Source organism: Camponotus floridanus, unplaced genomic scaffold (genome assembly GCF_003227725.1).
Source record: "Camponotus floridanus strain SB8 unplaced genomic scaffold, Cflo_v7.5 scaffold125, whole genome shotgun sequence".
In the NCBI taxonomy this organism is placed as follows: domain Eukaryota; kingdom Metazoa; phylum Arthropoda; class Insecta; order Hymenoptera; family Formicidae; genus Camponotus; species Camponotus floridanus.
The window spans coordinates 110,940-134,299 of NW_020229243.1; the positions used below are offsets into that span (position 1 = coordinate 110,940).

The 23,360-nt window shown below is 39.1% G+C and overlaps 2 protein-coding genes across 2 annotated transcripts in view; both read left to right on the top strand.

Moving 5' to 3' along the window:
• Positions 1-19,207, top strand: part of LOC105253997 (lysine-specific histone demethylase 1A) — a 123,175-nt gene extending 103,968 nt beyond the window's left edge. The window contains exons 12-15 of the mRNA XM_025415637.1: positions 15,478-15,770; positions 16,475-16,687; positions 17,350-17,548; positions 18,013-19,207. Of these exons, the coding sequence (XP_025271422.1) occupies positions 15,478-15,770; positions 16,475-16,687; positions 17,350-17,548; positions 18,013-18,197 (890 nt within the window). The 3' untranslated portion in view covers positions 18,198-19,207. The remainder of the gene's footprint in view (positions 1-15,477; positions 15,771-16,474; positions 16,688-17,349; positions 17,549-18,012) is intronic.
• Positions 19,208-20,543: 1,336 nt separating this feature from the next.
• Positions 20,544-22,472, top strand: LOC105252429 (trichohyalin). The gene is made up of 2 exons (XM_020027896.2): positions 20,544-20,642; positions 21,079-22,472. The coding sequence occupies exon 2, from the start codon at positions 21,081-21,083 to the stop codon at positions 22,422-22,424; it is 1,344 nt and encodes a 447-aa protein (XP_019883455.1). The 5' UTR covers positions 20,544-20,642; positions 21,079-21,080; the 3' UTR covers positions 22,425-22,472.
• Positions 22,473-23,360: the final 888 nt, after the last annotated feature.

Here is a 23,360-nt window from a genome sequence, read left to right on the forward strand (position 1 = left end):
ATCCTTACAACTTGTGAACGCTTTAGTGAATCGATTTAAAAATTGTACCGAAGATTCTAAACATATGTAAAGGACATTCTGTACAATTTTCATTAAATTCTCAATATTTTAAAAATAGGTACAAAACATCCTTAAAACGTCGTCGTTAACTGTTTACCTTGACGTGCCAAATCGTATTCCGTGCCATGTAACAGTACAAGCGATCGCATTTCACTAGAATTTCTTACACCTTGCCGTTGAGTCAATCACGGTAATATGAGTATCATCTTACTGTTGAAATTGTGTTATTTAAAATAGAAAAAAATTTCGTATCACAGAAACATCCTGCGTAGCAAGTCAATACGGACACGTCGATAGCATTAGCTGCCACAATTTCATCAAACCCGACAGCTCGTATGTATGCGAAATTAGCTGAACGCTCCAAAACTTCGCGGAGAACGTGTGCGTCGTGGTTGTAATTAAACGTAAATTAAAGCTGAGTCGCCTACCGAATTCCAGCATAGCTCAAAGGCAGAGATCACATCATGTGACACATGCTGATAGGAGTCATCGGCTCGACTCCACCGTATGTCGGGAAATGACGGTAATTTCGGCCTCCCCCAGCCGCGCCGCCAAGTTTCGCAAGTTTCGCTGGATGACACGAGAAATTACAACGTTCTTCGCAGAGGAGTTCCGCGGAAGAGGGAGAAAAAGAGAAAGAGAGAGAGAGAGAGAGGGACGCGCTTGACGCTCCTGAAATTATCCGCGGATCTCCGTAATTAATTAAAGGAACCGATAGAGCGATAAAAGAGAGCGACTACCGCGCTGTCAAGAGTTCGGAGATGTACCGTTAATTCGCCGCGACGCGTTCGATGGAGTGTGCGAAATTTACGGGCTACCCATGTCTTTTCTCTCTTTCCTTCTATTCCCTTCCCCTCTTCTCTCTTGTTCTCGGAAGAGAGAGAGAGAGAGAGACGACGAATCGATTCGAGGTTCGATGATAGCCCAAGGTGGTCCAGCGTGCTATTTTACCCTCTCGACTAGGCTCGAATCTCCCGAAGGCCAGACCTGAGAAAACTCTGTAAAAAACGGGGCATGAGTTTCCGGCACAAGAGTAGACAAGGTGAATTATGGGCGTCATTGTTCGCCCGTGAAACAACAACCCGCCTCATTACATGTGGAAATTATTAATGCCGGACCACCTCATTGATGCTATCTCTCTCTCTTCGAGTATGTGTATACATGAATCGCATGTCATCCCGGCTTCGTCGCCTCCGCTTGATTTTACTTTCTTACCAATTACTTAACCGGTTCATTCTTTCATCCGAAGGACATAGTCGCGATCGAAGCAAGATGCATAGTAAATCACTGAGAAATCGAAATGTGCGTTTGGGCTATCAAAAATAAAATTACCAATTATGTCATACGAAATATGTGTTTAATCTAGTATTTTCTTCTTAATAGAAAAAAGGAGATAAAAATAAAATTATCCTACATCTATATATACATGAAAATTTATCATATTTTTATTTAATAATAATATAAACATAGAAATAATTCAAAAAATTGATGAAAAAATTCAAGAATTATTTAGAAACATATAATTTTTGAGAAACTTATTTTATAGTATATTTATATATTTTCTCTGATCTAAGTTATAAAAATCTATTTTTACTTGTTCTCTCCTCCATTTTTCTCGTTACGTTAAAAACGCTTAAGAGATTCTTGAAATATCTGATCAATTTCACGAGCAACTACAGTTGCACGAAATTATACTTTAGCTTTACACAATTTTCTCTGAAATTTTACACAAGAAGATTTCCGAAACCCTTTTAGATAATTTTAAAATAATTATACAATGTGTATATTTCGATCCTCGTCTCTCAAGATGAGTACGAAGATTGCTCGCCTTCGTTTACAACGTTAATGACGCCTTTCTAAACGTGCGGCGGGAGGCACTGGAATCTGCTCGTGCAGATTTGTGCATTTCGTGAGAATTTCGCGCAGACCTTTTAAATACGCTGACACTAATTAATTCTCGAGCGTGATACAATCGTGTGGAACAACAAACGGGAGAAAGTCGCCATTAGGCTGCCAGAAAAATCGGCAGCCTCGTTAAGAGCGAGCTGGGGAGGAGAAGTAAGGCCGATCGAAGATAATCTGATATATATTAAGGGTACACAATGCGCATATATGTAGTCTCTCTTTTTTATTACAGGAAACGCTCGCCGTTATATGTGGCTATTACACAACATAATCAACAATCTAACGGTCTGTGTTAAAATTACGATGTGCTGTTGTGCGTCGCGCACACGTTTCGTAAATCGTCGCATTATAATGAATGCGTCCCATTTTCCATTAAATGGGAGCGAAATAGAACAAGTTACGCGAGTGGACGAAGTTATTTTCTCGAGAGCAGATCGCACTCAAATTACACATAATTTGACATGTTGCACGTGAAATAGCAATATTACGAGCAAAAATAAAATATTCTTTTCATAGCAGGATTTATATCATGTTGGATTTTAACACGAAAAAGTTGAACGAAATTTTGAAACCCGATCAAAAAAAAAAAAACGATTGTTCTATCAAAACTCGACGGAATTTTTTTACATTGCACTTTTTTGATAAATTTTTTAACGAGATCACAAATACCTATTTTATTCCATCAAGCCCTACAATATCCGTACATGGAATAGTTTAAAAGCCTGTCTTTCATCGCATTTTTAATACAAATAACAAAAAAGTAAACGTCAATACTCTTCGATCAGGTAAATCATCGATTGATTTGGAGAATCTCGGGCGTTCAACTCGGAGCAGGGTTCCTTTGGTATCGGATGATCTCGGCCGCAGTCGAATTTCGATAAAACCGAACAATCCACGGTCTTGTTCGGCAAACGTCAAAAAGCCACGTGGGCGGCTGCGAGTCGTCGTTACGTCAAGAAGAAAATCGCCCATCGGCGGTTTCGAGATCCGCCTTCCTTTCCACCCTACAAATCGGGGGTTGAGGGAAAGCAGCTTATTATCGCATGCATATCGAGATGCACCTGCGCGCGAGAAAGTCGCGGCGATTCCTGCGCCTTGCTCAAGAGAAGGAAAGGGAGTCCCGCGGAGTAATAAATTTCAAGCCGGTAAAAACGGCACGCGGTAGGTTACGAGAGATTGATGGAGCGACGCGCGAGAGGTGAGAGCGCGCGAGAGGCGGCCCGCATAAGTGGACCTCTCATCCGATCTCTCTCTCTCTCTCTCTTTTTCTTCTCGGTCCGGCAGTGATTATCAAAGCAGAAAAAGTCGCCACCCGGAAAGTTTTCTCGTTCCCTGTCGGCTGTTTGCCCTCGATCGCGAGCGGCCGCTAACCGACGTAATGACCGCTCCGTATATGTCTGGCCGGGTGAAAATAATTTTAACTCAATTACGCGCGCGGCAGCCTGCATGCCTCGCCTCGTAGTCTTCATTGTCGACCTGCTCGTACCCGACGACGGCTTGGGAACGCCCGCTCTTTCGTTACGAGCGGCTGATCCGTCGCGACGCGACGTGGCGCCTTTTGATGTCTGTGTAGCCCCTTACGCGATGCAATTTCGCCATTGTCTCGCGACTTAATCTCGAGCAGTTACGTTGACGTCGTTATTATTATCTTAGCCCCTTCAATGTACGGATAATTGAATCGATTCGCGCGAAAATCCCCGGTATAAAATTATGCTGTGTCTTTAGAGTCCAAATATAGGCGTCCGATGCGCGATAATATATTCGGATGATGTAGTGACTTGTGAAATTGTTTAAGGATGTTTTGTATCTATTTTTAAAATATTGAGAATTTAATGAAAATTGTACAGAATGACCTTACATGTTTAGAATCTTCGGTACAATTTTTAAATCGATTCACTAAAGCGTTCACAAGTTGTAAGGATTTTAATTTGCACCGAATATATTAATATGTGTTCTTATGGGAAACGTATAACCACGTCGATTCAAATGACAAAAACACATGTCTAGTTTAACATTCTAAGAAAAGTTAAAGTAAATCTTCAAATAATCTTGAACTTTAACATACAAAATAATCAAAATTAAAGTCAAATGTTTCTATTACAAATAATTTAAGTTAAAATAATTACTATTATAAATTAATGTCCTACAACAATTCTTACGAGTTTCTGTAACTATTTTTTCATGTAATTTTTAATTAATTTGTATGTTATTTTTACATTACATTTAAAATCACAATAACAAAAATAAATGTGAAGAATTGTGTCAATTATTTAACACTTTTAGTTTGTCAATAAGTAACATAACGACGAATGAGTTATTTTAACATAAGGATGTTTTGTACCTATTTTCAAAATATTGAGAATTTAATGAAAATTGTACAGAATGTCCTTTATGTCCTACATATGTTTCTACATATGTATCTTCATATGTTTCTACATATGTTTCTTCATATGTTTCTACATATGAATCTTCAGTACAATTTTTAAATCGATTCACTAAAGCGTTCACAAGTTGTAAGGATTTTAATTTGCACCGAATTAACATGTGTTCTTATGGGAAACGTATAATCATCTAGATTCAAATGACAAAAGCACATGGAAATAATATTCAGAATTTGTTTAAAATTTGCAAAAGTTTAGATACAGAGGAAATATTTCGTCAAATAATATTATACAAGTACTAAAACTGGTTAAAAAGATATTAAATATGATTCAATCAAGTTAGTTATCATGTATCTGTCACAAGGCGAAATTGTCTGCCATTTCGATTAACAAAATTCTGAATATTTCAGTGAAAACGCAATAAATATTAAAAAATACATCTCTGCACTGTAGCTAAGATCAAATTGTAATATTTCATACAATTTCTCATACTCAAAATACACCAAAAGTGGATATATTCGTCAATATTGATTTTTAGCTACCTTTTGCTGGGATTGTACATAGAAAACATCCTTAAAGTTTATCATGTCTAATAATAAGTTGTTGAGATTTTTACACGTCTATTTTTTTCTCTTCTCTTTTTGTTCTTGTATATTAGAGATTTTTTAATGAAATTCTTAAAATATTTCATCAATGTTTCGTAAATAACACGGTCGCATAGTCTTCCTTCCCGTATGCAAAATTCTTCCTTGCGTGCTTGTAGGATTGCCTATCTTTAGGGAAAGAGATACGTGTGTGTGTGTGTGTGTGTGTGTGTGTGTGTGTGTGTGTGTGTGTGTGTGTGTGTGTGTCACGTCGTTGACTTCTCGTGAAATATGCAAAAATTTTACGGAATTTCAAATATATACCTTTCACGATGTTTTAATACACCCGGATAACGTAAATATTAATCCAGTTACCTGCAAATTATATGATAAACGTTACATAATAAACGTCGATACTAAATGAATAGACATGAATGAAGCGAGCAAATGGACGCATTTATCTCGTAAACGTTAATTGCTTTAATGCCTTCGCTATCGCGGCGAATTAATTATCGATTATTCGAGTCTGGTTTCGTTACGTCATCTCGCTTACGCGCGCATCGCGTCGAGAGGACTTTTCAATCGTCCTCGTATCGACGGATATAAAGAGATTCTCCTCTTTTTTAATCACGATCAGGTTCATCCTGAACTCGAGACAATTCGACGGAATAAAAGAAGGAAGGAAGGAGCGAGAGATGAGAGACGCGCGGTTATATTGACTTGTGAAGAGGATGAATAAGCGATCCGCGCAAAGTGTATCGGGCCGATGACGATGCTTTACGATCGAAGATAACGTGCAGAAGACTATACGCCAATTTCACAGGCCGCGTTTCCCCCCGAGGAATTAATCGCCCCTCGTTTAAACCTTCGCCACTCCTCGTTCTTCCATTTTTAAATCTCCTCACGGCATCATCCATCGATGCGGCCAGCGAGGGCATCTCCCCTCGTTACGCGTACAGGCATATATATCGGGGGTAACTACTCTAATTATCGAGGTCTCGCGTAAAACGAGTATGTAAACATAAATCGACAATCTTGTCGAGTCAACCGCGCGATCGTTTAACTACATGGTAAGCCCATTTTTCTTCCGCCTCTGCGGAGAAGAAAGAGAAAGAGACGAAGAAAGAAGGAGGGGTAGGAGAAGAAGTCCTTGACGTCTTATTACGACGATTAAAATCCCCATTCGTGCGTTTTCTCTCTGTCTTTTCCTCTTCCCTAATTATTTTACTTCATCTAACCCATCGACTATTCCCTCTCTCTGCCTTCGTTCGTAAATTAAATCTCCTCGGGATGCGCATTTCTTTCTCTCTCTCTCTTTTTTTTTCTGTTTCACCGGACGAGCATCTCGTCGGAAACGTCCCTCACGTTTCTAATGGGATCGAATTATATCGCGTGCAATTATTCCGATGACGCAAATGCCCTCGCGAGATAAAAACAGGCTGTCGATTCGGGTTTCTTGTCATCTCATTTCGCAAATGTGTCCTCTCCCATCGCACGTAAATACTCTCATCTCTCTGTCCCTCATCCCGCAATAATTTTCTCTCTCGTAGCGTGGCACGAATATCACTCGGTCTCGTTACGTTTATCCCCGGAAGCGCATTATGCACGGAATGTCATAAACAAACAGACCTCCTCGTCCACTCGTGTACTTTATGCTCTCGTTCGCGTCAACATTTTCCATCAACGTGTGATAAAAATGCATTCTTTATCGCACTCGTCTCCCTTTCGTTGAACCGTATCTCTCGCGTGTCATAATATGAAGCTCGCGGTGATCCAATAAGAATCTAATCCGTCATATCGCGCGATATTTCACGTTTCCCTCGTGCCTGGCGTTAAACACGCGTCTCTGCGAGATGCGCATAAAAATCTCACGATCCCAAAACACAACCACGAACAAAACACATATTTACCCAGCCAGCGCCTTTTGATCCGCGGCAATGTAAATTTGCCGAGGGAAAATAAATATGTACAAGCATGTATAAATATTAACACCTATTCCAACTGTCAATGCGTTTAGATAAGGCAAGCAAGAGGTATATATGTATTTATTGACTGCTCGTTGCCGTAATATTATATTTCGTCTTCCGCGTTAAAGCAGAGAAATTTAACTTACACAAGTTGCAGAGGAAAAAATCGAATATACCAACAAGTATATTTCACTCGATATAAATATTTAATATTTTATATAATTATTTTTTTTATTTTTATATAATATATATTATATAATTTAATAATTAGAGACTTGGCTCAAATAATCAAAAAATCGAAAAGAAAATGGCGTAAGAGCCAACGCGCGGTAATTGGAGCGCAAAGAAGCAACAACATTTCTTTCTTTTTTCAATATTAGTTTATTAAATATTTATATATAATTTTTTCTTTTTCTTTATATTTTTAATAAATTATAAAAATACTATACGAATCAATCCGAGATGTCAGCGCTGAAATAAGTTTGTTCTCGCATCAATTTGCAAAAGAGGATGTCTAACCGCCATTTGCGAGGTATCCCTTCGACACCTCGGGAAATTTAATTTACACAAGTTGTAGAGAAAAAAAAATCGAATATACCAACAAGGATATTTCACTCGATATAACCATTTTATATTTTGTATATAATTTAATAATTAAAGACTTGACTGAAATAATCAAAAAATCAAAAAGAAAATGGCGTAAGGGCCAACGCGCGGTAATTGGAGCGCAAAGAAGCAACAACACTTCTTTCTTTTTTCAATATTAGTTTATTAAATATTTATATATAATTTTTTCTTTTTCTTTATATTTTTAATAAATTATAAAAATACTATACGAGTCAATCCGAGATGTCAGCGCTGAAATAAGTTTGTTCCCGCATCAATTTGCAAAAGAGGATGTCTGGCCGCCATTTGCGAGGTATCCCTTCGACACCTCGGAAGATTTGCACAGTCGCTCCTCCCTTCGGTAGCCGTGACGCTGTCGCGGTATCCGATTATTCCATTTGTAATTACAACGATAATATACGGCACGCCTTTTTCAAAGAATCTTACGGACACGTGGAGGATATGCGTGCGCGAAGGTAGTCGTCGATGGCGTCGACGACCGGAGAGGAGCGAAGGGGGCGCGAAGGGTGGCAAGCGGGTACGAAGAAGGGGGATAGGGGACCTCTCCGCTCGGCGTGAGGGGGGGGGAGGGGAGAGGGCCGGGGGTTTCGGGTGGCAAACGGCATGGGCCGCGAAAAGGGGACCCGCGTAAATTGAAAGGGGGCACGGCCGTCTTGTTGTGTTTAAAAAGGCAATTTGCGGGCCTGAGATACGGCCTATATATTACGGTGCAACTTGCTACGCGATGGTGGGAGATAGCTCGCTCGATAGCGAGCTCCCCTTTTTCTCGCGCGGCGAGGGGGAGGCCGTGGACCGGGGCCTCCTTTAACCGCACCGTTCCTTCTCGAGCGGGGCCTTCTCTCCTTCACCCGGGGCCCCGGAGGCCTCCTACCGCCCCACCACCTGGCCAGGTAAATGCGTTTCTTGTGTAGCTCGCTGCTCGTTTGCGGACGGGACGATTTACTCTCGCTATAGTCGTATTCAAATATCTTCTTGTGCCGGGCGAGACCCCGCGAGCTTCGTCGCCTTCGTCCTTCCGCCCTTTTTGATCGCCTCGTCTCGTTTCTCCGTCTTGTTCCCCTCCCTCGCGGATTTCTTCAGCCTCCGTTGCACGCGCCTAATCCACTCGCTTGGTCCTCGCAGCGACCTAATCCTCTCCGTGTAATCGAGGAGTCATCGATAGGGTGAACGAACTCGGAGAGTTCCGGGTTTAATTATCCAACCGCGACAAACGGAGCGTTTGATAATTATGGGCAGACGGTCCTCCCGAAGTTATGCTTTTACACCACGAAGAGGATGCGAGTGATATACGCGACGTGTATATGTCGACGTCACATTAATCGCGCCGTAAGTTTCCATTGCTGTCATCGATCTGGAGAGCGATAAGACGTCATGAAATCGGGCGGCCAGGTAACACGTTCTACTTATTTCCAAAAAAAAAAGGTATTTATTCTTTTGATAAAAATTTCAAGCAACTTGCAAGATAAATTTACTAAATTTAATAATTAAATTTTACATATATAACTATATATATTTTATACAGACAGCTATGTCTTTTCATAGCTAAATCGATTAGTGAAAAAATTGGGGATTGAAGGGAGATAATTTCGATACACCTTGTTTAAGTTTACCTTGTTTGTGATTCATGGAGGATACATCGATTACTCCCTAACCGGTCGACGTCCCGTCAACAATGTATTAATAAGTGACTCGCTATTAAGGTAATTATATGTCACGATGCGCCGGCGAAAAAGAAAGGAGCGTTCCGCTTTCCGTATTATCGATAATTCGGTAAGTTGTGAGGTGCAACAACCATAAAATATTCGGCGCGCGGCATGCATATGCATATTCGCGTTAAACGAATACCGCGATTGTTAGGCTGTGTGCGCGCGTAATTCCGACTTATTAATATCTCTTAAATTGAACGGGTTGCTTAATTTTAGCGATATCTTGTAGCGACTTACGCTGGTCCGCTTGGCGCGTATTTATCACAAAACCTCCCCCCAACGAGCCACGCCCGTTTTATCGCTTACATCTGGCTGAAAAGTAGCTTCCGTATTTCGCCAGGATCGCCAGCCTCATCGTCAGTACTTCCACGAAAATTCGATTAAATACAAAATAGCCTTAAAAAGCGTTTGCGCTCGCTATCAATTATGCGAGTATGACGCAAAGTGTCGGGCGCATCTCAAAGCGGTTTGGTATAATTTCGTTACTTTTAGAGAGAGCGCAGTCCAACACGAATCGTTTCGCGATAATTATTGCCTACGAAAGAGAGAAAGTTTGTTCATTCTTTCCGTACGCTTTGGAAATTATTCAAATTGAGTAAAAGAGATGGATGAGAGGCTGAATATGAAAAACAAATTGATTGAGAAGAATTAACTGTGTAAATTTAAATTGCAAAGAAAGCACGTCTTGAATGAAAGGTAATTTTCAAAACGGCTGTAAGCGTGATAAAATTCGAAAGGAAAATCGTAAAGGAAATATATAATTTTTTGGAAAATATTTTGCGATAAGAAGAAGGGCGAAGTTTATGATAACTATGCATCTCGGACTTGAAATCGCAAAGATTGATATTATCGCGTGCAATTTAGAGGAAGAGTTAACAATCTACACAGCTGTGCAGCTGATGGCGTGTGTAGGGTCGCTACCGTTTCATAAGAATGCGAAAAAAGTACATCCGTACGTGGGTATACAAGCTCATTTGCACAGAATGTATGACAATTGCGATAAATTGCGCCTCCCGATATCGATCTCCTTATGTTACTTAGTAGCGCGATCTAGGAATGTTACATCTTCGGGCGTTTACTTCTCTCAGGCGAGCATCATAAATATCGCGCAGCGATTCCAATTAACTTTATCTCTATCTGTACAAATTACACAGAACGTCGTCGCTAAATTCACTAAATTCACGAATGGACGGAGATACAAGTCACAGATACGAGGTTCGCAACGTAATCAAATTTTCGAGAGTTTATTTTTGCGGAAAAAGATATGCTGACTTCTTAAACGTTCCAATTTTCCGAAGATAACAGAAGATATGTATTTGATAAATCGACAAGTAAAAATACCAATTAGTTTTATATTTATAAAAAAAAAGGACAAGATAAAATCGAAGTATTATATTATTATTTACGTTATGTAATATCTATATTTTTTAACATCTCGATCCTCGTGGAAATATGCGAAATGCAATATGCAAAACTTCAAAATGTGACAATATTCATAATACATATGTCGCATATATCATATGCATGTCCAAATAGCACATATAACCGACATTATTTGGTAATGTAACCTCGCACTGGTTTCCTCCATTCTCCCCTCCCAGCTACATATTACATCGTCACGACGTTTAATTAATGTTGGCATAACGGATGGAGGTAGGAGAGAAATACATCGCAAAGATCCCCATGTATAAGCATAGAGAACGGGTATTTGTATTACTTTTTGCACATGTTTGCATAATTATTGCTTATTGTTAAATTACTGTTTTGTTATTCATAACAAAATTTTGTACACGTTTAACTTGAAATATTATTGTTAATAGCTTGCATAAAGTTTTTTTCCGCTGAACAAATGCTTAAAACATATTTATATAGATTATAATTAATATAAAATTATTTTTTTTTAATGATTTATTATTTTTTTAATCATAATATTTCGAAAAATTAATAGATATATCTTCCTGGAAATGAAATTGATAAAAATTCTGAGTCCTTACACACCAACTATTCTGCGGTATGCAAAATTCTCGCATTAATGCAATCTAACAACATCTTGTCATAAATTTCGATAAAACAATATACAATATACAATGTTTGGTCATAGATTATTATTACTGGTAGAAGCATGCATCGATGAAATGATAACAAGAATTATTGCACGTCGAATCACGATGTAGAGGTATAAGATGCAATTGGATGCATTTAAAAAATACAATTACAGCATGATAATAAGGTGATGTATTGGCGAGGTGCACGAAGCTAAGGGGGCGAAAACCTCTCCGCGTTACCTCGCACTACCGAAGTTTCCAATCTATAAGGTATCAACAGTTGCCTAGCTGGCACCTTGTTGTATACCTCCGGGACTTGCGATTTAGTATGTTGATATAACGGATGGGTGAGCAAGAAAAGCTCGGGCGGGCACCTCTTTCACGAGGCGTGAGATTGAAAGGGAATAAAAAAAACAAGTTCCCGCGCGACTTGTATCGAATTTCACACTACGTACTTTCCGGCTATTTATACCGTGTCTATATACACTTCATTATGTACATTCGAATGGTAAAACTCCTTCGCCATTCCAGGAAAGAGTTTCGACAGTCTCGAGAGACGTAAATTTCATCCGGCTTGAGCGTATGTCAATTGTATGATCTCTCAGAAATATATATTTGGTGCAGTCAAATCCCTCGAAATAAAATACGTATTTAAATACAATTGAAAACAAAAATCCTATACATGTGTACAAAATTATTAAATTTTTTATGTATTTAAATATGATGAATTTATCGAGTTTTTATTATTAATCTTGGAAGATGTAATAATAAAAATAAAATGTAATAATAATATAACAATAAATACAATAATAATAATAATAAATAATAATTATATTCTTTAATAAAAATTAAGAAAAATCTCTTTAAACATATGAAAAAAATTACATCCTTCCTAATATAAATTTATCTTGATTAACACATGTGAAAGAAACATGGAAAAGATATTTATTGGCGCGGTCAAATGTTGAAATAAAATCGCGTGCATCTAAATAGGAAAGAAAAAAATGAAAAAAGTAGTTGTATAGACATGCAAAATATATAAAAAAATACTCCATATTTTTCTCTAATTTATTTTCAAGAGCACGCAGACGTTTCTTCCGGCGATCAATCTTTCGGCAAGCTTGTGGCCCGGCTTGATGGTCGGCGGGATGATCTTGTCAGTAACGAAAGGCGGAGGCGTCGTTCGCACGAACTTCCGAAACCTCTCGCGGCGCGGAAGCGGCCGAACGAGAGGAACGACTCACGTCCTCGCGTTGCATCGTATACCTTCGGGAGTCGCGATTCGGAATGTTGATATAACGGATGGGTGAACAAGAAAAGCATCGCGGCCCGAGTTCTCTTCTCCTCTCTCTCTCTCTCTCTCTCTCTTTCTGTTTCTTTCTCTCCTCCTTCGCTCTTTCTTTGTCGTCCCTTCTCTCGCGAAGGGCCTGCGCGCTCCTCTCTCGTATCCGGCAAAAAAGCACCGGCGCCGGTACATTGAACCCGGCAAGAGAGTTCCGCCACACGTTCGCGAGGCCGTTTCAGTATTTGACTGTTCCCCGTGTGCACCGGCGACGGGCTCTCCTTCTCTTTCCTCTCAGTTCGACTCCCGTCGAGACGACAGAACGCCATAAGCAACCAATTTAAATGTAAATTGAAAACCACCGGGCGGGAGGGGGAGGGAGAGAGAGAGCGAGAGAGGAGGAGGAGGGGAGAAGAAGCATACAAATTGTTCGACTCGCCGTCAAAAAATACTGCGAGCAAAGATCAAACGGAAGACAAGACACGGACGAGAGAGGGTGGAGTGTATATGGGGCCGATGGTCGAGATAGAACGAGAAAAGGTGTCCCGGAGAAGGGCATCTCTCAGGACGGTCCGACCTTCTCCCCCGCGTCGGGCGATCTCGTCCCCCTGCGGTTGGCTGTATCCCCTTAATACTCGTCGTTACCGGGAGAGAGGAAGCCGGTCGGTGTTTGTTCCACCCCGAGGCAGAGAACGGATCCCCGGCTCGGCTACTATGCTAGACTGCCCTCTAAATATTTGCCTTTCCCTGACGAAAGTCGCCTCGACCAACGACAGTCATCGCGCTTTGTCGGAGAGAAAAATTCACGGAAGCTCTCGGAGGGAAAGAGAGGCGGTTTCTCTTCCTCTTTCTTCTTCCCTCCTCTTTTTCTCTCTCTCTCTCTCTCTCTCTCTCTCTCTCTCTCTCTCTCTCTCTCTCTCTTTCTCCCTCTTTGGAGGATTTTGCCGCACGTATGATCGGAAGAAGCGAGATTAGCGGATCGATTTATCTTGTCCATTAACGATTTCGGATCCGCGCGGTTTCATCCTCCCCTCGCGTGGCTAGGAATTAATTTCCTATTCTCCCAAGTTAGGCAGAAAGCCGACTTAGCATAATTTTCACGGATCGCCTCGCCGACTGTTGAATATTCCCCCGTTTATTATAAACGGTTTTTGTAAATTAACATTAATAAACCTAGTGGGATACATCGAATACTGATTAAATCCGAATCAAAGTTTTTTCCACAAAAAAAATAAATATATTAATTATATTGACACAATAATAATAATAATCGTTCAATAATAAATTAAAAAATAATAAATTTATAATAGAAATATTTATCTCTTCTCTTCCATTCTATTTTTTGCGACGTCGGGTGTTTTTTTCTATCTAATTTTTATTATACTTTACTATCTTCCATCTTTTCCATGCATCCCATAAGATTTCTGCAGAAAAATAACTTTTTTCTAAATTCTAAGTAATTTCTTTTAAATTACTTGATACATCAAATGTTGAAAAAATATATAGAAAATGTAAAATGAAATTTATATATTTATTTATTCATATTGCATCACTTTTTTACAATTCAAATCTTTTACGTTAAAAAAAAAAAAAAAAAAAAAAAAAAATGGATAGAGCAATTTCAGCGTTACATTTGATTAAAACTCATATTTTTTTATGGAAAAAAATTATGCATGCTATGTTTATATAGGATGTTTTCTATGATCGCACAGAATTGATGCGAAATATTTTCTTTTTAAGCCCCTATCAACATCACGCGCGCGTTAATTCGCATGCGATAAATGATACGGGGATTGATGCGGGAACGATGTAGCGACTAATTCATCGCGCGGTTTGTCATTAGCTGTCGCGCGCAGATACACGGCATTTTGGGAACATTTCCGGTTACGTTTACAATACCGGCGTCGGCGCATAAATTTTTAACGACGACGCCGGTGTCGTTGCCGTATGTACGTGTCATGATTTATTGATCCCCGAACGGTTAACATCGACAGCTCCAGCCGGAGGCTGATGTAGCGCCCATCGTCCAAACCCGGCGATAGAGCGCGATAGATCGCATTAGCTGCCGGCCAAGGTTGCGGCAACATTTCGCCGATTGTATCTCGCGGACACGTTCGACACGTTACGCGTAATCAATATGTACGCCGGTCCCTCGAAGGGACCGTGGCCGGTCGAAATATCCGCGATAATGCATAGGCGCGTCCAACCACGTCCCGAAATGCTGCTAATTTAAATTATTGTGCTTTCAGCCTGACATAACGCACGCGTAAATTTAAATCTTTGAAACAGGACGCAACGTTGATAGGGAGAAAGAGAGAGGGAGAGAGGATAGGGCTTGTTAGCACCGTGGTAGCCATCAACATAATTAACCACCTAAGTGGAGACGCCTGTGTATCATTATTAGTACACGCCTCGATGTTTCGGGGAAACCGGAGGGGACAGGGGAGAGCTGGTGCTTACGAGAATTTAGGTGTGTCCTGATTTAAGCGCACGTAACGCGAAATATCCAATTAAGTCATAATGGAGCTCCCTATTGCATCCCATATAACATCGCTACGGTGGATATTTACTTACGTTCGCCGGAGAAGGGTACCTTTTGATACGAGCGAGCAAGCCGTTTCTGATTTGATCCGCTCTTCTGGGTGTAAAAGCTACCGAGGAGGTACAATTCAGCATATCGCTGTGTTTAGGTGCACGAAATCAAAGGAACGTACATAACGAAACTCTCTTTGGCCGCGACCTAGTTCGTTAAACGCGCCCCATCTCCTCTCGAATGGCCATCGGGGGTTCCCCTACGCATAGGTACCTTCCCCGCGGTATATACACGGTGTAAAATAAATATCCCTCGCGGTATATGTGGGAGAAATTTATCGAGATAAATCCGAATACTGATCCGCTCACTTTGCCCTTCTTTTTGCAGTTCGCAACGGTTATTCTTGCGTACCTGTTGCTCTCTCGGAAGGACTCGATATCCGATTGAACACAGCCGTCCGAGCGGTGCGATACGGTCAGAACGGCGTGGAAGTCTGGGCCGCACCCTCCCGTAGCCCGCACACAAATCACACCGTCTACAAGGCTGATGCTGTGTTGGTTACGTTGCCCCTCGGCGTCCTCAAGACATCCGCGCCGCCTTCCGGTGTCAGCTTCACCCCGCAGCTTCCGGACTGGAAATCTCAGGCGATTCAACGACTGGGCTTTGGCAATTTAAATAAGGTGAGCACCGATCTTTCATGTATGCACGTTTTGTAGGTACCTTCGACAAGTCTCTCTATCTCTATCGAACCCCTAAAGCGATTTGTCTGATTTATGTTGCTCGTCAAGTGACGGATGATCCTATCACATTGATGTAAAAAGCATTTAAAACTGCATAATCGCGGATCGAGTCTTATCTGATTCGCTAATGACGGATTTCAGTAGTAATTAATGTGCACTCTTCTATTGAATAGGAAGATTGCATTAAAGGTATCAATGTCGGGTGCCTTTAGGTATCGTCGGTGAATGAAAAATAATTATTATAAACACAAATAAACAAGTAAATTGTACGCAATATGCGACATATATATTGTGCAATTATTATATTTTTTTATGAAATGTATAAAAGGAGAGATTTATATTACAATAGTTTAAATTACAATAGTTTAAAAATTACATATCTTGAAATTAAATTAAAATAAATTATTTTTATCGCTTGGAATTGAAGCTTGGCCAAACGTAACAAAATTGACGTTCCCTCAAATTTAATAAAGTAGAATTTTATTAAATATTCGAAATTTAATAAAATATATAAAGTTTGAAAAATAAAGTTTGATTACTTACTAAATTATATAAATTGAGATTGAATTTGTTTTTCGCTCGAAATTTTTCCGCATATCTCGATACTATAATTTAACCTCGTAATTTTCTCTTCAATTTTTCAGGTGGTATTATGCTTCGAGCGCATTTTCTGGGATCCAACGGCCAATTTGTTCGGCCACGTGGGAAGTACCACCGCGTCACGCGGCGAGCTCTTCTTGTTCTGGAACTTATACAAGGCGCCTGTCCTGCTGGCCCTCGTCGCTGGTGAAGCGGCTTGCGTAATGGAAAATGTCAGTGACGATGTTATCGTCGGCCGTTGCATCGCCGTACTGAAAGTAAGTGGATGAAATTTCTAGTTGGCGCGCGAAAGGTGAAGGGTACATCGGATCCCAGCCGTCTTATTCAGCTTAAGTATTGTATATCGAAATGCCTCACCGATATTAACTTTCGCTAGTCAATTTCTTTAAATAAAAATTTTCATTTCTTATTTCATCAGATCGCCTCTTGAAATTTATATTTATTATAACAAATGCAGAAGTCTTTTTCTATATACAATATGTATCAAAGTTTTTAAAAAACCTATCAACCAAAATATTTGTATTAAATCAATATTATTAAATAAATTGTCACAATATTATTTTATCATATATTTAAATTCAACGATTATTTACAAAAATATTTAAGGTAATGTGCTGTATAAAATTTACAGTATAAGTCTAAATAAAATGTACAAAGATATTTGTATTTATATAAAGTTTAAATAACAAGTTATATTTGTCGAATTTCTTAATGAACTTTAACACTACTTAATAAATTTTAAATCAAAGTCTAATATCTTTCTTGATCTATCTTTTTAACTTGGTTAAATATTGTGATACATTTATTATAATCTTTTTCCAACAATGGACTTTTTTAGACGCGAAAGTGATTTTAACGCCTAGAAATTCTCTTTACTTTACGAAAAAAAATCAAAGAGATTGTTTTTACGTTTTCGTAGGGTATTTTTGGGAACCAAGTGGTACCACAGCCACGCGAAAGTGTCGTGACAAGGTGGCGTGCGGATCCTTGGGCGCGTGGATCCTACAGCTTCGTCGCAGTCGGCAGTTCTGGCAGTGATTACGACCTTTTGGCAGCGCCCGTGTCATCTCCGCATATGCTTAACCAGCCCCCGCCGCAGCCACGAGTATTCTTTGCAGGTAAATATCCGTTCGAAACTTGGTAACGCGATTTATTAACGTAACTACGAGAAATTCAAACAATTACATCTCTTCAAATTCTCCATTGATGTATATTTGTGCTTGTGCTATTTACATCCGCGTAAAACGTAAGCGTTCCCAGGACGTTCTGATTGATGCGCAGGATGCAATTTGCCTTGCTATCGCGTTCCCAACTTGTGTGCACACACAGTAATTTCCTTGATGCTATTTGAAGATGCTCCTATTCGCGAAATATCGGTCATCGCGTAAGCAGATTGAATTGACGCTCGTCGGAATTTAACGAAAAACTGTCGATAAATGTCAAGAGAGACGGTATTGTTTAACATAAATTTCAAATCTGGCAACGCATAGAGAGATATGATAATCGAATACGAATTAAGTGTCGCGTCCTGACAACTATTTCGACGAGAGGAGTGTGATCTACCTACACGGCGGATTTTCAGGAGAGCACACTATACGGAATTATCCAGCCACCGTGCATGGTGCATTTCTCAGTGGCCTTCGTGAAGGCGGACGTATAGCCGACCAGCTTTGCGGAAGTCCTTACGCGCCACCGACAATGGCAGCTTCCGCTCCACCGCCAACGGGGATCACATCAGCAAGCACCGGCAGTAGTTCGACGCCTTAGTATTTTCGCATCTTGGTATTCTTGCTATTACGTTTTTGTCTTTCTGTGAGCGAATCAGACCCGTGGAGAAAATGGAGAGCTCGGTTTCGAAACTCCTTCGCGAAAGAGATACGCGAGAGGAAAAGCTCTTCGTTAGACAATTCGACCTCTGCGATAGGTCAACGAGGAAAAACGCTCGTTATTAGTGCTATTTTAACAGCTTACGTATATCGTTTTCGATGAGTAACTTAATCCGATTAAATATCAGTTCGATTAAAAGAATCGAACAAACTCGACTTTGTAAAATGCTCAACTTTTCGTGGCGTGTCACGTTCATCAGATATTCTCTATCCATGGATGCAAGTAATGCAGTTCAAGTGTTTCATCTCTTAATCATTTATACACGTGTTTTACATTACGTTAATTATTTATCTATAATAGAAATAAATAAGTATTGTCTTGACTTAGGTAAGATTATAAATAATCTTTTACTTTCTTTGTCGTGTAATAGGTAACGCGCTCTTCTTTATTATATTCTGCCAATTTTAATTATGCTTCCGTTAACTTATCCATACGATTTATTAGAATTTTATGCTGCGACGTATGTTTTTTGCATAACTGACAAGTATTATTTAGAGATATACATATACACAATATATACCTTGACATCTCTTGATCGAATAGATAAGAAAAGCAGACATGCTCGAAGTTGTATGCGAAAAATATGCGAAATAATACAAAGCCATAAAGATAATTACATGACGCTATTATACTTCCCGATGATACAGCAATTAGTGTAGAGAATGAATATAATTATATTAGTATCAATACATATTTGCATTCGATGTAGCAAAAAAAAAAGATAGACTTATAATCACATTTATTTAATATTAGTTTTGCAGCGTATTTTACATATGGTACACACATATTGAATTTTAAAATTTCAATTTATGGAAATTGCTATCGAAATTTCATCAAAATGTTTGTTGCAATTGCATGTGTTTAAACTATTTTCTTCAATTATAAATAATTTCGGCTATTTTCTTCAATTATAAATAATTTCGGTAATTTATTTTCCATTTCTTTCTATAAAATAATAATAACATTCATAAAAGATAACTTTATGATAAATTATGAATTATCAATATTATCGAATGTGTAATGTATTACATTCCTGCGCAAGAAAAAACACATACAAATTTCTATTCTATCGTTTCGTGCGATCACGCAAATAAGTAGATGTAATTACAAACCTGAAATATACTGTGTTGCAATTCTAATAATTTGACTCGTGCATATATATATGAAAAATATATATGTAACAAAGAATTTATACATATTATAATTAAAAGAGAATATTGTTACACATATTGACAATACAATAACGGAGGAGAGTGTTTTCCTTTAATTCCCTACGATATACTATAATTTTTATATTATTCTTTTATGAGATGGGTCCTCATTATTGTCCCTTCCATAAAATTATCGATAAATGCCATTGAAATAGGATTTATTCGATTAAAATTGGTTCGTCTGTTTTATATCGCGCTGGAAATAAAAAGGAATGTTAATTATAGACAACAGCCGCCATTGATAATATTGAAATACCTTTGTTTTTGAATTTGCAATATTGGTTTAATTATATCTAATAACGTGCATGCTATTTATATAGTAACCATTCCCTCCGTCATCATATTAGATATCCTATCTAATTTGGGAATATTGAATATTCGATCATTCCGATACGGATATTACACTGCATGCATCGCCGCGGGCGCATTATTTCGAACTGTACAGGTTTCCACTAATGCAAGCAACTTTGAAACGCATTTACCAAAATTCTAAAGGATCGTAATATAATCCATAGCCCTCGAAATCCCTAAATATTCTCCGATTCGCGATGAAATTGGGAATATATCGATATATGCGCGTATATATTTCCTATTCATTTCCCCTATGACGAAACAAACGCTATGAATGGAATAAATTTTGCATCTCATTTCTTTTTTATCTCCTACTTTATTTTCTCCGAGTTAATAATTCGATGGGAGACTCCATTGTCATAGCAACCATCACCACAAACAAGCAAGGAAGCACGCACTATCGGATCTGTCAGTGAGTAACACTGTCCAGAAAAGAAGTATCTGTCGATCGTTAGCCTTTTCATCGATTCTTTTAATGATTACTCTTCAAAGATGAGCCTGCTTCCGCTACCTAAAGTACGATGCAGTTCACCGAAAGCGAGGAAGTATCCCGTTGACGTTTCCGGTACGGCAAATATATCTTATGGGCACAAGTTACGCGAGCGCAAAAATTGCCAGGTCGCAAAGTATCATGATAAATCTATCTTCGAGGACTCGAAGGAGGACAAGAGGAAATACGGACAGTTTCTTAAAACTCTGGAATTTGAGAAAGAGACCAATCGAAAGGTCAAGAACAAAAATGTTTGTCGACGAGTGCAACAAGGTATTAACGAAGACGTTGATAATTTTCTTTTATTCAAGGGTAAAAGATGAACGAAAAATAAATCTTCTTTATATATGCACATTTCTTGTCTACTGAACTATATCATACATGTAATTCTTATCTTTCATTTTTCTTTGAATTTTGACACATTTCAATTGTATAAAATTATGATTAAGATATATGTGCGTTTAATTTGACAAAATTAAAATCAGATATAAGGAATTAAAAAATGCTAAATTTACATATTTTATTCAGACATTAAATTTATTCACTTAATTTTATTCGTTATAAATCTATACATCATATTATCACTTAATTTTATTCGTTATAAATCTATACATCATATGTCTTAGACCGTACATAATCGTCATTTGTAATGGGAGCTGTTGAATGGGAATAATAATCAGCTATTAATGGGGCAACGATTACTCCTCAGACATGTCGACGTACGAGGAAAATTTGCAGAGGCGTAGAGAGAAGCTGCGCGATCTCGTGTTGAGCGAGGAGATGAATCTGACGAGAGAGATCACGGAGGAGGCGCGACGAGGCGAGGACGCGCGATTCGAGGAAATGCGGGCGAGAACGGAAGAGCTGAGGAAACAACGCGAGGAGGAACACGAGGCGATGGTGGCCGCGAAACGGATGCAACAGTATCTAGCCGCGTGTCCAGATGTCAAGCGAGAATTATCGAGGAGACACGCGATCGACGCGAAGCGATGTAACGTGGCGCAGATGGCGGATAACGAGGCGAAGAGATCGGTCGAGAAGGAACTGGACGATTTGTGGCACAAGGTGATGCTGAAGGAGCTCGAGGCGAAGAAGCGCGAAGAGGCGGAGGACTCCGAAAAGCGAACTCTAGCACAACGAGAAACGGCGCTTGCTTTAAGCAGGCAAGTAGAGGATAAGCTGGTGCTGGAAGAGCAGAGAAAGAGGCAGATCGAACAGGACGAACGGGAACACTTGGAGCGGCTATGGGAGGACGTGCGTCAGGCGGAATTGCAAAATCTCGAAGCGGAAAAGCAGAAGCGGCAAGGATTGAAGAGGGAACTGGAGGAGCAGATTCTAACGACGAAGAGGTTCCTCGTCGAACGCGCTCGTGAAGAGGCCGCAGTAGATCACGTGTTCAACACGTTAGTCGAAGAGGAATTGGCCAAAGAAAAGGCAGATGCGAAGAAGAACACGGCGGCTCTTCGGGCGGAATTATTGGCTTATCTGAAGTATCTCGAGGACCTGCGGCAGGAAGAAGTCAAACGGAACCTAGAGGTGGAAGCCATCATCGAACAGTCACGCAAGGACATCGAGGCTCGACGCGAGCTCGCGGTGAAGAAATTCAAGGAAGCTCGTCACCGAGCCGCGCAGGAAGTCCTTCGCGGCCGGGAGGAACAGCTGAGGACGAAGCAGGAGGCGGAGGAGCAAGAACGACGGTTCAAGCTGGAGGAGAGGGAGGCTCTCGAGAGGCAGATCGAGATGGACGCCAACTTGATCGCGATGGAACGGAAGGAGAGCAGACAAAGGGCGTTTCGTTACGGGCTGGAGCTCAAGGAGCAACAGAGGTGCGTCCAAGCGATGAGACGTCGCGAATTGGAGGAGGACCGGAAGTATCACCGAGAAGAGGCAGTGAGGCAGGCGGATGAGTATCAGAAGCTCACAGATGAGCTGTTGAAAGCTTCCGAAAATATCACTCCGCATCCGTTTAAAGTCCTCTTGAAGGAGTGCGCCGCACGTCACGCTGCGGAGAAGGAAGGACGTTATTATTGTCCTCCGGCTTTAACTTCCGCGTAACTGATGAGAATCAACGAGATAGACTAGAGTAAGTATTATCGGTTGCTAAATTTATGACAATAGGATGTAAGATAATAGAGATTTAAAAGATGAGATAATAGGTTTTTTGAGATATCAATGTCTGAGGATTTTTATTCCCTATAGAGAAATTTAAAATTTAAAAATTTAAAAATTTTGAATGTACTTGATTATGCAATTTGTATTTACAACATCATATTGCATGGAATATATATAGAACAATATAAAAAACGTATGTAATCTATTAAATCCTATAAAATAAGTATTATAATATGATATTTCCTCTCTTTTTTTTCTATTTCTCTACAGTCATATAAAAGAATATAATTAATTTTATCTCCTTCGTTGTGAATTTTAAATATAGTATTTTTCACACATATAATTAGCATTTATAGGTATAATAATTAATTTAATAATATCTTTTAAATTGTTTATTCGCTTTGATGTATCTCTCTCTATTTATTAATATTCCTTTTCGTACATATTTATATATTTTTTCCACATAAAATATAACTATAATATTCGCGGTACCTTTACTTTTATTTTGTCATATGTTATAAATTTATATTTTATAGTAAAAAATATTGCTGCTGCATCGTAATTAAAAACCATTAGTAATAGGTCGATGTAGATTGATTTGCAGCCATTTATTTTTACTAGAATAAATATCGCAATAAATATAGTTCCGAGATATAAATATCACTTTTACCTTTTTCTGTCCGTTTTCTAAAAATATCTATGATACTACATTGAAAAAGTCTAATATTATTTATGTACACGTACAGTATAATTTACAAAAAATTTAATCAAACGCTGTAAAAATTTCTGGAAAGATTACAATAGAAGTTTATTATTTTAAAGTATATTATTTGCATTTTTTTAAATATGCAAGTTATAACAAATTATTTTTATATATTA

Excerpts from the sequence above, each read along its gene's own strand:
- LOC105252429 (XM_020027896.2), top strand. The coding sequence starts at position 21,081 with ATGTCGACGTACGAGGAAAATTTGCAGAGGCGTAGAGAGAAGCTGCGC.